This window comes from Malaya genurostris, chromosome 1 (genome assembly GCF_030247185.1).
Source record: "Malaya genurostris strain Urasoe2022 chromosome 1, Malgen_1.1, whole genome shotgun sequence".
NCBI lineage: Eukaryota > Metazoa > Arthropoda > Insecta > Diptera > Culicidae > Malaya > Malaya genurostris.
In genome coordinates, this window is record NC_080570.1 from 143,584,496 (window position 1) to 143,600,281 (window position 15,786).

A 15,786-nucleotide genomic window follows, 5' to 3' on the forward strand; every position below is an offset into this window, starting at 1 on the left:
CTGTAAACTGAAGCTTAGCTGCATTCCGGCACTTGAGATCAGACGCATGCCAGTTTTATTTGTATTCGTTGGTTAAGGTTGGTTCGTTATTATTTTTAATATTTTAACTATTATTTCAAACAAAATAATATTAAGTTTTACCGACGTTTTACCATTGAAGTATTTAGTTTTAACAATAAAATTTGATATTGGTTTACAAATCACATCATCACCGAAATGCGTTACTTGATCATAAATTATAGCCGTAACTTTCTTTACTTTGTTGTAAGTTATAGGAGTTACGAAGCATTACATGCGTTACTTTTTCGTAAGTTATAGGCGTTATGAAGCGTCACATGCGTTCCTTTTTTGTAAGTTATAAGCGTTACATGCGTTACTTTTTTGTATGTTATAGGCGTTACGAAGCGTTACATGCGTTACTATTTTTATATATCATATAGGCATTATGAAGCGTTTCATGCGTTACTTTTTTGTAAGTTATAGGAGTTACGAAATGTTACATGCGTTACTTTTTCGTAAGTTATAGGCGTTACGAATAGCTACTTTTTGTATGTAATAGGTGTTTTATGAAGCATTACATACGTTTCTTTTTTGTATGTTAGGAAGTGTTACATGCGTTACTTTTTGGAAAGTTATGGACGCTACGAAATTTTCAATGCGTTACTTCTTCTATAAGTTGTGGGTTTTACGATTCGTTACATGTGTTACTAGGGCTTTGATGTAATTGGACGTAACATGCGTTGCTTTTCGCTTTTCCTAGCGGTACGAAACGTTACACGCGTAATTTTTTCATATACTATAGGTGTTTTTAAGCCGGGTTGGCGGTTCAATGCATAGGACGCTGGTCTTACAAGCCAGTTGTCGTATGTTCGAGCCCCGACCTGGAAGGATTCTTAGTGTCAGTAGGATCCATAGTACTAGCCATGCAATGATTCTGTACACTAAAAATCGGCTGCGAAGTCTGTTGAAACAGAAAGGCCAAATTCCACAAAAGGAATGTAATGTCAGGACTTTGACTTTGCTAGGTGTGTCGAGGTGTTACATACGTCACTTTTTTGTGTGATCTAAACGTCTGAAACGTTACTGCCCTGCTCGCAAAAAAAGGATGATGTCAAATATTTGTTCGGAAAATGCGAGAGCTGGATATCTTGTTAAAATGATGTCTTTGGTGTAACGTAGTTTAAAATGCGTTATAGTAGTCCTGAACCGTTTCATGCGTCACCTTTTCTTAAGTTATAGGCGTTATGTAGAATGTATCAAACAACGACAGTTGATCTCGCTCTAACTAATGGTTTTCGTATATGCGGTGACTACTGGAGCCCTTACCTTAAATAAATATAAAAAAAATCGATCAAATACAATTTTAATTAGTTATTTTTGACATGTTATGCTTGCATGAAAAGCGAAAAGTATATTGTTTTACAATCTCTGCAAAATAGAACCCAAAAAAAATTTTAGATTTATCAAAAATCAAATCAAATAAAATAACCAGCGTTTTAGTGTGTCTATGAGGAAAAATATTTAAGTACGTATGTATGCTACTAAGTAAACAGACAAAACTTGGTCATGATGATACCATAAAAAAGAAAGATATTTTTCGAGAATCCGTCAGAACCTTTCGAAGATGTGCGAAGACGATATCAACAAGATCCAGCGTTTGAAGAATTTTTCATCATGTAAAATCGACCACGTTAAACTTACCAGTAAGTGAATTGAAATAATTTATTTAAATAAAAAATAACTTGTCGGCCTGTGTTGACAAACTGAACGACCAGACCGACGACACGACCAGGCACTCCGAAGAAAAATCGAAATAAAACTTGTCTGTTAGCGATTTGCCACCAGTTACCACAAATATAGCGACCCCTTGATAATGATAAAAATATTCTTCTCGAGCAACACTGTTTAAGTTGCTACGAACTAGTTACCTAGGAACCAGTCACGTACCCAGAGGGGGGGCCCGAGGGGCCCGGGCCCCTCCCGAAATCAAAAACAGATATATAATTATTTCGAAGATCTAAGGCATGTGTTGCAGAAATAACAACACAGTAAACGTGAAGAAATGTAACACAATAACAGTTGCAATGGAAAGGTGTGTTGTGTATGTTAAAAACACCCGTAAAAGACTCACCGAGAATTAGGTACATAAGCAATCTTCAGTAACATTTTTTTTTATCTTTGGGCCCCTCCCGAAACGAAATCCTGGGTACGGGCCTGCTAGGAACCTCGAATAAATAAACAAAACTAAGTTGAGGAACAGTTAAAATTATTTAACTTTTGGTCCCTCATTACCACTTTATAAGAGTAACTTAAGAAAGTAGAACGTGCAAATGTTACAGCCAAGCTGTAATAAAAGTGAGTGCTTGAAATTTTATTTGTGAGCTTTCAATATAGGTATGTTGTGGTATATAAACATACCATGATTACGTTCCAAAAAGTATTTTGATATTACATCATTTTCATTCAGCTAACACAGATTTTACTCTTTGCAGCTCATCGTATTCGGAAATGATCTTAGAGTTGGACATGTACGGCCTACAAGGGCTAGAAAAGGGCCATATTCCCTAGAAAAACATTTGCCAAAGTTCATTTGTCTGATAAAATTTTGCCAATACAATGAATAAATGAGAATTGAAGGATTCGCTTAAAAATCATTCACTAATTTTATTTCATACTATTACGTACATTAAACTATCTGAGGAGAATGACAACAAAATGACGAATATAAACAAAAAGATTTTCCCTAGTGAGTCCAAGCTTCTGCAAAACATTCGATCATTTCAAGATCAGTTTAGTTTTTGGTATGTCCGTTTTCTTCAAGTAGATTTTATTACAGGTATCATTATTTATTGTTAGTAGCATGGCATAATTATTTTGAATGCCGAATCCGTGTATTCTTTTCAAATACAGTAGTACTTCGTAGTCCTACCCATAGGCTAATTTAAACCACAAATGTGGCTAAAATTACTACACCAAGACCGACTAATTGATCCACTGCTCTAACAGTAACTGCATAAAACGGATCTTCCACTTGAACCGATGCAGATTCATTTGTTTGCATTTCATAAGTTGCAGTTTGTTGCCCGTTTTGCAGTTTCATTTGTTTACATTTCATAAGTCTTCAATATACAGTAACCAAGGTTATGGTAACTGTTATTCAAAATCAATAAAATATCAACTTATGTTGCCAGTTTGAATATTTTTCCAAGCGATTTCGTTTTGACATTACGAGTTACTGAGGGGTAGTTAAATTTTCGATACAGTTTTAATAGACGAGTGTCAGGTCGTGTCGTCGACCAGACTTCACCCTGTTTTTATTTTGTCAACAAATGTGTTATTCGATATAACCCAATAGCGGGTACTCTATTTTAATCGTGCAAGCGAAAAATACGATAGCAACAAAGAAAATGTGACCAAAACAAAAATGCTAATATCATATAAAACATTCAATGACAAGATGGAGACAGAATAAATTAAATTTTCTCTTGTTGGAATGTGAGCCTGCCGAATACGATCAGCGCAAATGTTTCTCAAACGGTAAAAAACCGATAGCGATCTCGAAGCATTCCGACATTTTACCTGATCAGCGAAAATGGCTTCGAAACCGGATATCAACGAATACCAAATGCTGGAACGAATCGGAAGTGGAACCTACGCCACCGTATTTCGAGCCATGAAAAAGGTAATCAATCACGATAGTATCAACAATGTGTAATTCATCGTTTCCGGTCTCAGGCGACTAAGGAAATTCTCGCAATTAAATGTGTGGAAAAGATATCACTGTCGAAATCGGCCGTCGACAACATCATAACGGAGATTAGTCTGTTGAAAAAGCTGAAACATCCGCACATCGTGGAAATGAAAGATTTCCTGTGGGATGATCGTTTTATCTACATCGTAATGGAATTCTGCAGCGGAGGCAGTTTGTCCGAGTATATTCGTCAGAAGCGTAAGCTGAATGAAAATACTTGTCGAATTTTCCTTAGACAGTTAGCGCAGGCACTGAAATATATGCGGGAGAACGATGTGAGTCACTTTGATTTGAAGCCACAGAATCTGCTGCTGATGAGGGGTATGGGTGCCAGCAGCGGTGGCGGGATTTCATTGAAAGTTGCGGATTTCGGGTTTGCTCAACATTTGAAATTGGGTCAGGAGAACACTTCGATTAAAGGATCACCACTCTATATGGCACCGGAAATCCTGTTGAAACACTGCTATGATGCAACGGCAGATTTGTGGAGCATTGGGATTATTCTGTACGAGTGCCTTTTCGGAAAGGCTCCCTACAGTTCACAGTCTCTGCAAGAGCTGTTGGAAAAGATTCGTAACAACCGGCGAATAGAGATCCCTAAAACCCAGTATATTTCTGCCGAATGCGAAGACCTTCTATGTCGGCTACTTCAGCGATCGCCAAACGATCGAATATCGTTTGATGATTTTTTCAAACATGCCTTCATCGATTTGGATCATGCACCGTCGGAGGACAATTTGGAGAAGGCCATTGCACTGATCAACCAAGCCATCGATCTAGATCAGGAACAAAACTACGACGCGGCATATCGGCAGTACTGTCGCGGATTGCAATATTTTGTTCCGATTATTCAAGCCGAAACCAGTCCAACCAAGAAGCAAATCCTTCGGAAGCGGGTGCAATCCTATCTGAATCGAGCTGAGGAAATCAAACATTCCTTTCGTGCGGAAGAGGAACCGGTCCCAACGCAAATTGCGTCGACCTCGAGACCCGTGGAGTCACGAAAAACTTCATCTCGCTCGGAGATGATTCAACGTGCCCTGGAACCGTCAGACCTTTACAAAGAGCTATACACATTGGCCGGTTCTAGTCCAGAACTTAAATCCGCCCTTGAGATTGGTCGTCAGGCCGAACTTTACGCCTTGGAAAACCGGCTCGATGTGGCGCTGGAATCGTACAAAACCGTACTGGGAGCCTTGATGCCTTTATTAACAGCGGAACCCCGGAGTTCCAAACGTCGAGAACTTCTTCATCAGCAAATCAAACGCTGGATGGAGGAAGCGGAACATATTAAAACGGTTCGATCGGCTCAAATCCTTGACGAAATGGAAAACGGCAGTGCCGTTGGTTACAATTGCTGTGTGCAGTGATGGGACCCTGTGACACTTAATAGACTGCTTAATTGCTATGAAAATGCATCCACATTACTGCGTAAATTCATTCATTCTCGGCGTGACAGCTTTGCAGTACTGTATTAAATATCGATTTCTCGTAGAAGTAAGATATGCGTTATTATCTAATAAACTACTTTATTTACAATATTTATAAGTATGTCGAACATTTATTTTTTATTCGACGGAGCACCGGAAGAATCGCCATCACTTACAGTTCCAGCTATTTTTTTGAATACCGTTTTGACAGCCTGGAAATGGAAACGAAATAATCAAATTGATATAATTCAATCGCCAACGATGGCTTCTCACTTCTAGTATATCCAAATCCCGTCGCTGATGTGCCGGCACCAAAGCTTCGTTTTGTTGCAACTGATACCAGCTCCAATGAATTCCGATTAGAGACGGAATCATCACCAAAGTCACCATGTATTTGTTTACAAACATCTTGAACTTAGACATATGGTAGCTTATGCAATTGACTACTTTAGTTGAAGAAAATATGTGATTAAAACAAGTCGTATATAAAACTGTTACAAAACACGAATTGAAACGAAACCAAAAAAATGTTGGAAATATTTTGGGTTTTGTTTTGATTCCAAGTTGACGTTAATTCGATTTCGAAACGGACCAGGGCTGTATTAGAGTTCCTGATATTATAATAAGATTCACGCAAAGAGGATTCAAAAAAAAATTAAACGAACCGTCGAACCAGCGTTGCCGGATCGTTTTTATAAAAATCGGTATCCGACGCAAAAATCTATGTGTATCACAATCTCTGCTGCAAAGTACCAGGAAAATTCCACCGGGGCTTAGTTAAGTGAGCAAAAAAAAAGTTCTTACAACCAAGGATGGCTTTTATCGTATCACAGAACGCCCACTAGCAACTCTTCACACGATTCAATCAGTGCCATCAAAGAAAGACGGATATCATCGCAGCATCAAAAAACCGGCATGGTTCATTTAACATAGAATAGACACCAGTGCGAGAGCGAAATTCCCTCGATGACCTGTCTGAGAATCAAAGGTCTCACTGGTGTCGGGATTCTCTCTGAAGCAACAAACGGTCGCTTATTCTCGATCCGATTCTATTACCAACAGTTAATAATTGCGATAGAATCATTTTACTATTGCCGCTTATTCTAACTATGTGAATATTACCTTTGTATAAATTGTGTTTATGAAAATGTATGTTAATGCTCCACACAAGAGTTTTGAAATATTGCAACCTAGTATGAGAATCATCATTTCTGCGATAATGGTCAACTTGCGATTCTCTCTTGAGAAATTCCACACAGTAACGATCATTATCAGGCTGTAATTTTTTTTACGGTCTGTGAAATACTCAGAATATGAAATTGATGTTTAAAGGAGATATTGATTTGAAACAATCATATTCTAACTTGAAATTACCATATATCATGATGATTTGTTATTGTAAACAAGCTTCATTTCTCTGCGTGTACACTATCACAGTGACAGTGTTTTCCTGTGAGCTTTCTTTACCTTGACAGTGTACCTCAAATCCGAAATAACAGAACGATTAGTGTAAAAACTTTTATTTTGAGGTTTTTTCGTAAATGACTGGGTGACACTAGATCTCTTTTTATGCAGACATTTAGCATAAAAAAAATTTTTTTTGATGTCGGTAATTTCATTTTTCCAAATCGGAAATTTTTAAACTTTGGTTGCCGAGCGACACCAATTATTCATTTCCGATTCAGCTCAAATATTTTCTTGTAGGATCTTTTTTTAGGTGCCCAAACTTTTGAGCACTACTACTTTACGAAATTAGAGGTAATCTCCAAACATTGGCACTCTAATGGTCATATTCGTGCAACCCATAAGCGGCCCTTACACGAGACAATATTATTGTCAATACAAGGAGTATTGACAATACTTTTGATCGTGTAATGGAAACTTTATTGGATTGACGAAAATATTGTCAAGAAATCAAAACTGCTCATCAATCCGACAATACTTTCTCTCCAGAGAGAAACTGTTAAATATGTGCAATGACCTTTTCTCTCAATATTTTAACATTCATTTGCAGTATTTAACGCGCCAAACGCTTGAATTTTTCGAAAAACTCGGACTCAAGTTATCAAGCCAATTGGATTGACGGTATTGACAATACTTTGGATTGACAATAATATTGTCACGTGTAAGGGCTGCTATACACAACCTGACAGAAATGAGCCTGTTTCATATGTGTTCCACTGAATTCAGGACGGCGCTAGTGTACCTAAACAATACAGGTGCAATGAATTACGAAACAAAAAGATTACAAGAGAAACCAGTGCTTCATTACGTTATTTACGGTCACTGTGTATGCGTCCAGCAATATATTTAATAGGAGCGTAATTTTCATATTGTGACTCACGCAAGAACTCCTGAATGAAATAAAAATATTGCGATTTTTTCTAACAGCGCTGCATAGCAACAAACTCATCCATAACAGCTGTAATAAATCTACAAACATGCGTATTTTGTAATTTTTCTATCTTTTAATTCACTCTGCCCAACGTTTTTTCTTTGTTCTGAAAAGATAACTATTAATAGTAATTGATAGAGTTAGAAATGAAGTGTTTTTTGAAATGTGGTGTGTGACTAAAGAGTACCTAACGTATTTATTCGTATCAATGAACACGCAAAGAATTAGTAGCCATTTGTAGAAGTATTTGTTATCATAGGATGATCTTCTAACGACTCGGATAAAGATAAGGGAACCATAGATATAATCTTGGTTTTCAAATTAGTAGTATTGTTCTTCAAGATTAAGTAGAATAAATTACCTCACGTTCATTGTTCATTGAAATGTGATGAACTACTTTTAAACCTTCTATTGATGAAAGAGAAAAATTATACTTATACTAAACCATAGGAACTTACCATCATAATTATTTAATTAATGTCAAAAAATGCTAGCAAAATTTATTTTACTTAAATATAAAAATTTGTCGAAAAACAGATGCGTTATTTCCAAATGTTATTCCATTTACGACGCCATTGTGGAACCAGAGAACCAAAACTTTTACTTATATTCTCGATGTATGGGAGCTGTCAATTTGTTCACGGGTTGTATTCGTGATTTTATCCGATTTTAAGTTCCGGTGATGAGGGCTTAAACTTTCAAACCGTCGTTTAAGAGTAACGATGAGAAAAACCCAAAAAAAAATGCTAAATTCGGCTCAACACTGTTTATAAATTGCTAAGGTTATGCCTAAATGAGGTTTCGTTTTTATTTAAGATTCATTGTTTTATAAAAAGAAAAATTTGTCTGATTTGCCCTCCATTGAAAAACTGTGGGCTTTAGAAAAATTTAGTGAATTTTTTTTCTGGGTGTACGACATGTAACTAACGAATAGAGTGACTATAATCAGAGTGGCGACAGCTGTTCGTTTGGAATGACAGCTACCAGTTCCAAACGAACAAACGACCTGTCAATTCAATGTAAAGCTAATGGAATGTTTTGAATTGTTGCCAACATTACGGATGAGATGTCGTCACTCTGGTTATAGGCACTCTACTAACGAAGAAAACCTCCTAAACTAGCTGCACTGGTCACATGTTCGAAACTTTTCGCTTCATTCAATTCGATCTTTGTTTACCAACATGTTAGTGATCACCTTGACCTCAGAAGTCATCAAAATTTTAATATCTTTTTCAACGGCATCTAAACATAACAAGTCGGATTAACCAATAACAATTGTTTTTCATATAATATATTATTAGTGTTGTTTGTGTTCTGTGTGTGTGTTTCTTCGTTAGAATAATCCCTTTAGAAGTAATTTTCGATCCGCGGGCAATGTCCAATTGGTCGATCGAGGAAACAAATCTACTGATCCGCAAACGGCTCGAACTGTTCGGTTGCTCGCGGCAGGATAAAATCTACGATCACATTTCCAGCTACTTGGCGGAGAAACATAATTATGTGGTAAGTTTAATTTCAATTTAAAAAAAAATCAATGATAATACAAGTCCAGATTCCATTGCACAGAGAAACGCAGCGGCATGTCAGACGCGATTCAACAACCTGCTGAAAACTTACAGGTCGTGCGTGAAACGAATGGAAACCGGTGGGCTCACCACCAAAATGCGATTTCCCTATTTCGACACATTTCATGAGCATTATGGTCAACTGGTTAGAGCTGGAGATGGTTTGTACTTTAGGCTTTTTAATTTTGAGAAAAGGAATTTTATCCGCTTTTCCTAACAGTAGAAACAGCCAGCAATAAATGTAAATCGGAAATCTTCCTGGACGACATCTTCGAGGATAGTTCTTTCGCAGATGCTGGTGATGATAATCGAGATGGAGGTTTACTGATGGATTCAATGCAAACGGAAAATTGTGAATCACCCGAGAGTCAACGACGTCTTCGGCCTCAGCATGCTCAACTGGGAGACGATGAGCTGACCACGTCGCTAACCGTCACTAACGGGGTGGAGGATTTGAAGATACGGCTGATGGAGCAGAAGTTGCTGTACTATACGAATCAAAATATGTTGCTTCAAATTAAGCAAGAACACTACCGACAGAAGGAGCACGAGCGAGCGCGAACGAAACTGCTGGCTGAAGAGATTTTAAAGGTACTGAAAGGAATTCACGCGTGTCTAACCAAAGGTGCGGGATTTAAACCGACAGAGAAAATTCCTATCGTGCAAAGAAAATCAGAACCAGAATCGGAGGTGAAAGTCGTGAAAGAGGTGAAAATGCTGGAGGAAGAACCTTTTCCCGCTGAAGAAGAGGAAGTTGAAGAGGAAGAAGAGGCCGAATCGGGAGGACCACTCGCACCGACCTACGGCGAGTCTGACGATGAAGAGGTCGAAGAAGAGGAGGAGTACAATCCCACGGCGGATACACAACCCGGTGCCGGCGGAGAGAGCAGTCAGGATGTGGGTAAAACATTCGAAATGGGTCGGTTGAAAGTTCGGAAAAACATATTCCCTCCCTGGAATCGGATACAGACGGTGTTGCTAATTAAAATTCATTGCGATTTGCGGCCCAAGTTCCGAGGGTTTAACCTTTTCGAGTGTGTCTCCAATAAACTGATTGAACTGCACATAAACGTGGGTATATATTTTGAAGTACTCTTATCCAGTTGCTCATTGTTTGTCTTATTTATTTAGCGGACGCCTCGCGATTGCCGAACCAGGTGGAACAATCTGTTTCGTTCCTACAAAGACTGTCGGATGAGACTGAAACTGAACGACAAAGCATGTGTGAAGTTCGAGTATTTCGATGATATTGACGCTTATTTTAAGGATAAAGATTTCTCAGCATTATGCTAAAAAATTTTGACGCAATTGTGATATAAGAAGGTCTTATTAAAAAGATTTGCGTTTTTTTTCAGCTGTAGAATCCTACTCTTCGAAACTACTAAAGGGTGATTTTTTGAGTGGCAAAGAATTCGATTTTCAAAAAAAAAACTTGAGAAAATTGCTGGAATCTTTATAGAAATCGATAGAACTATCAATATAATTGAATGTTTGAAGACGATTTCATGCAAATGTTTACTGCTGCTCCGCTTTAGATGGCTAATGTGCAATTTTCCAATTTTGGCATGCTCTCCAACATATCGGCCGGTTTTCACGTATAATGCCATGATCTACAACTTTTTTGGGATGCATTGATAGCTTGCAATGCTTCTGGCTAGTCTTCACTCTAGATGCGGCAATTTTGCTTGACGTACCCATTTAATTCGAAATAAGCTTCGTCATTAAACACAATTTTGCGTTGAAAAAGTGGATCTTCCTCCAACTTTGCCAGCGCCCATTCATAATTAAATTATAAACCAATCGACGGTTCATGATTTAATTATAAACCAAATTGAACAAGTTTGACAATGACACAAGAAACGATTCACGCATGATCTGACAAAAACAGCATCGCCAAAAAGATACCAGCAAAAAAATCACCCTTTAGTTTTACCGCTGTAAATGAGATTGGTTTGTTTGCATCATGAAATAAATACGATTCATTGTGGCTGTAGGCGACCCGAATTTTAACGATCTCAATGTGATTATCAATCGACGTGAAAAAAGTTTAGACGTACCGAACATCAAATGCAATAATTTTCTTTATTACATCGAAACAACATGTTGAGTAAATTACATCAGCTTGACTGAATACTTAGAGGATTCTGGTAGGAAATTATGCATCTTTTCGTGTAATGTTGAAACCTTTAGTACGACACCAAGATTGTTGTAATATTATATCCAAATTGCTGCACATCACTACTTACTATTGATGTGCAGCGATTGCGATATAATATTCAATGAAGGTGTAATTTACTCTATACGTTATTCGATGTAATAACGTGTGATTTATCTGCAATATTTCTAGAAAACGGAAAATTATTGCATTTGATGTTCAGTAAGTCTAAAAATTTTTAACATTGATTGATAATCACATTGAGATTGTTACAATTCTGATGTGTCACCCATAATAATGCTTATGATACTTTCGTTATAGTTTAGGCCACCGCATCGTTTGGGCATCAACCGCGGTTTGAAGTTCTTCCTCGTAGCTGGATGCTGTGTCCGGCTGATGACCTTAAAAATAAGTTTCATCTCAATAATATCCCAAGTAACAATTCGAATGCCTTATGGTTTTGATTATAATTTATTGGAGTTTTGTAATTGATTTTTCAATCACTACCTGTTTTATGACAACTATAATAAGTGTCTCTTTTAACCAGTAATATCATGGTTTTCAAAGCTTCTATAAAACCCTTTACCTACACTAACAACAGAACTAAAAATAAAACAATTTGTACTAGGATAAAACCATGCAAACACTCTTAATATTGCTTTCAAACATTTTCTTTAAAACATTATTGTCAGTTAAATTCTTTCATAAATCTAGTTTTGTGTGTGTGCGTGTTCATATTTGTTGTTGCCTATTTGATTTATTGCATCTTACGTTAAGTGTAATTTGCATTAAAGGAAATTTCATGGTCGCGATTGTGATGTTCTATACCGTAGCATTTATTGACATCAAATAAACTTCGAAATGCTGAATTTCATGCTGCGCATGAAATTTCTACGTTCGGAAAAAGCCTCAAACTCGTAAATAAAATCTAATAAATTCTTACTGATTGCATTCAAAGAAAGCAGACATGACAAACACATAGTCAAGAAAAATATTATCAAAACGTCAGTTTATTCATAGCGGAATTCATTCCATCCAAATAAATTTAATGTTGATCGTAAAGCTGGTTTCAAAATTTTCTTGAATTTGGAGTTTTAAAGCAGGTTTATGCTGATTCTTCATTTTGATTTATAAACCTTATGAAGAATGGTCCACTTGGCAAAAACATGCTCTTATAGAGGTTTTCAGTAGGCTCTCGTGGAGTTTAAAGTTTTATTGCAAGATTTATCATGTAGCATTGAAGACAGCTACAAGTTTTTATTAATATTAAAAATGTTACTTGGGATACCGTTCTGTTAAGGGAAAAGTTAAGTACTAAAAATAGTATTTAGCTCACTACAACACATTTAATGGTCTTCACTATTGAATTAGTCAGTTATGATATTTTGAGGAATATTTCTATCCTTCATGTTAGAAAATACTTTCTAATGTCCTTTTGACGCGACCTCGAATGCATGCAGAGGTCAACCATCCGATCTAACCCATGCTCGTTTAGAATTCTCTCAAGAACGGTTAAGTGTAAACACAAATCCCAGAGCTTCAACGAGTAGCACAAAGTGGCGTTTAAATCGATACATTCCGCTCTTTCGACAGACAAAACGTGAACTTTCGGGCGGTTATCCCAACTTGCGATTTCTTCTTTGTGGTCATTTAGATCTCATATTTATCAAAATGATATTAAGGTGCAGAGCAGTTCAAATTGAACTGCTTAGTGCTAAACTCGACAGTTCAATTTGAACCGCTAAGCAGACGTAAAGTTTCTGCTATTTACAGAACACTTTTTGTTTTGCAACGGAGTGCAATGTCTTTTCTGACGTGCCGAACGAAAACGTGTTTTCGACTATTTCTGGCCGATGCAGGTTTGATCATTCAGGGGTCTTTACGTCTTTACGTCTGCTTAGCGGTTCAAATTGAACTGTCGAATTTAGCACAAAGCAGTTCGATTTGAACTGCTCTACACTGATGAGTCAAAGACGAAACGTAAAAATAATAAAAACGGTTATGTGCCCTAGCACAAAATTTGGCTAACCCCTGAATGATATTAATGTGGTTATCCCAACTCACAACATTTTCTTCGTGGTAATCCCGATCTCATATAGAAAAAATCAAATCACCATCAACCATCAATACTATTCAAAATGGCACAATCCGGAAGCACTTGTGGTCATCCCGATCTCACATTAGACATAAATTTAATATTCGTGGAGCTGGACTGACATAAATAATGTATCTAGAACTAGAACACTACTGAATATGCCCTAATGATTTAACGGCTATAGTTAACGAAATAGTTTTCTTAGAAGACGAAAACTTTCTATCTGCTTCCAGTGAAAACGTAATATTTTTAACTGTCTTCACACAGGTACTGCACACTTAAATTGGATTACCGACCTCAGCTGTTCAAATCTCGGTAGGTGATTTTATCGGTAAAATTCACGTTTTATCACTGCGGTACCTTGAGGTACTGCTGTCAACAAATGTTCATTTGTGCTGATATATCAGTAGAATGGAAATATTCGGTAGTTCGGCTGTTCAAAACTCGTCAAAAGAGGCAAGAATTACCGAACGAAATTAAGTGTTTGGAATTTGGTCGGTCATTCCCAACCGTATCAATATCCTTTAGAGCTTTGCAGAAGACCACAGGAAAGAAAAGTACGTGATAAGGCCGCAAAATAATTAAAGCCATGGCATTTAAGTTTTGTAAAATCTATCGAGGCACAATACTCCTTGATACGACAAACAAGATAAATTCGTCTAAAATTATGTTCTACAGACAACTAAGCTAAATTCGGCAATTTTTTTATCTTTTGACGAGTGTGGAACAGTCGAACTAGCGAATATTCTCATTCTACTGATATATCAGCACAAATGAACATTTGTTGACAGCGGTACCTCAAGGTACCACACTTAAATTGGTTTACTGATGTCAGTTGTTCCACCCTCGTTAACTGATTTTTTAAGTAAAATTAATATTTCATCACAGTGGTACCTCAAGGTACTGCTGACAACAAATGTTTATTTTTGCTGATATATTAGTAGAATGAGAATGTTCGGTAATTCGGTTGTTCTAAACTCGTCAAAATTTGAAAAAAATGCCGAATGAAGTCCACTGTGATGAAATGGTATTTTTACTGAAAAAATTAGCTCACGATGTTTGACCAGCTGAAATCGACAATCCAATTTAAGTGTGCAGTTTCTTAAGGTACCGCTGTAATGAAATGTTATTTTACTGTAAAATCTACACGCTGCCAAAAAAAACCCAACGGTTGACTTAAATTCACCTAACATGAAGTAATCAAGCATGTTTTTAATTGTTGGGTGAAAAGTACTGTATCGGTTGAGTAGTTTTCACTCAACAGTGTAGTTTACTTCAATAAGTTGCTGTTGGGTGAAAAAATTTTGTGTGTTGAATTGCAGAAACTATCGGTCAGATTTGAAGTGAGTGAAATTATTATGTAAAATTGCCGGTTTTGGGAGAATAATTCAATGATTGTCATCAATCGCAGTGTGAGTAGCTTTGTATAATTTCTTTTTAAAATAATAATTACACCGCAATATCATTTTAGGCGATGGAAGATATTGAGATGCGTTCGATCGCTCAACGGCGCAGTTCCAGCAGCTGAATAGAAGAGCCTTGGTAGTTCAATGATATAGTTACATTGTTGAAATATGTAAAAAGATTAATATTAAATAAATAAAGTACTCATAGTTGACTTTATTGTTTGCGTTTTATTTTTAAAATATCGAACGAAAACTGAAATCTAATTACCCAAGTTGATTTTTATATCGCTTGCGTAGTTTCTACCTAATCAGTACTATTGATGCTTTTACTCAAAAATAAGTAAAACCCATTTTACCCAAAATTGGCTTCCTGCACACAACCCCTCTATTGAGTGAAAAGTACTTAAAATTAGGTAATTTTTTGGCAGCGTGTAAGACAAGACCTGACAACTGGCTTCTTATTCTTCCTTCCGAATCATCCTTCTCGTAATTTTCGCCCTGTGGAATTAGAGTGCCTATAACCAGAGTGACGACATCTCATCCGTAATTTTGGCAACAATTCAAAACATTCCATTAGCTTTACATTGAATTGACAGGTCGTTTGCTCGTTTGGAACTGGGAGCTGTCATTCCAAACGAACAGCTGTCGCCACTCTGATTATAGTCACTCTATGTGGAATAAATACCAACGATTCGGCTACAGTGTAGCCATATTTACAGTTTTTTAATAACTTTATGCTACGAAAGAAATATTTATTATATTTAAATTTTTAGACTCGGTTTTTGATTTGAAATAAACATGAAAAATGTTTTGGTGAATGCATTTTTTTATTATTTATTATTGCTTAAAACAATTAATTGAGCGTTGATGACCAAACACGAAATATCTCATGTTGAACGCGAAATCAAATCCATTGTTGACGTATTACCGGATCTTTTGGAAACCGGGAAATGTTTAGTTTGGATAGAAATGCTTAATATGCCCACAGT

General features: G+C 36.8%; 2 protein-coding genes across 3 annotated transcripts; both read left to right on the plus strand.

The window, feature by feature from the left end:
* Positions 1-3,373: 3,373 nt before the first annotated feature.
* LOC131426014 (serine/threonine-protein kinase ULK3) lies at positions 3,374-5,299 on the plus strand. Its single transcript, XM_058588409.1, has 2 exons — positions 3,374-3,682; positions 3,736-5,299. Exons 1-2 carry the CDS (start codon positions 3,593-3,595, stop codon positions 5,119-5,121), a joined length of 1,476 nt encoding a protein of 491 aa, XP_058444392.1. The 5' UTR covers positions 3,374-3,592; the 3' UTR covers positions 5,122-5,299.
* A 3,413-nt stretch (positions 5,300-8,712) lies between these two features.
* LOC131425393 (uncharacterized) lies at positions 8,713-10,461 on the plus strand. 2 transcript variants are annotated; one of them, XM_058587261.1, is made up of 4 exons: positions 8,713-9,079; positions 9,143-9,302; positions 9,362-10,212; positions 10,273-10,461. In XM_058587261.1, the coding sequence occupies exons 1-4, from the start codon at positions 8,951-8,953 to the stop codon at positions 10,432-10,434; spliced, it is 1,302 nt and encodes a 433-aa protein (XP_058443244.1). In that variant the 5' UTR covers positions 8,713-8,950; the 3' UTR covers positions 10,435-10,461. The 2 variants fall into 2 exon arrangements, with proteins under 2 accessions (XP_058443244.1, XP_058443254.1); XM_058587271.1 differs by having other exon boundaries at positions 9,365-10,212.
* Positions 10,462-15,786: the final 5,325 nt, after the last annotated feature.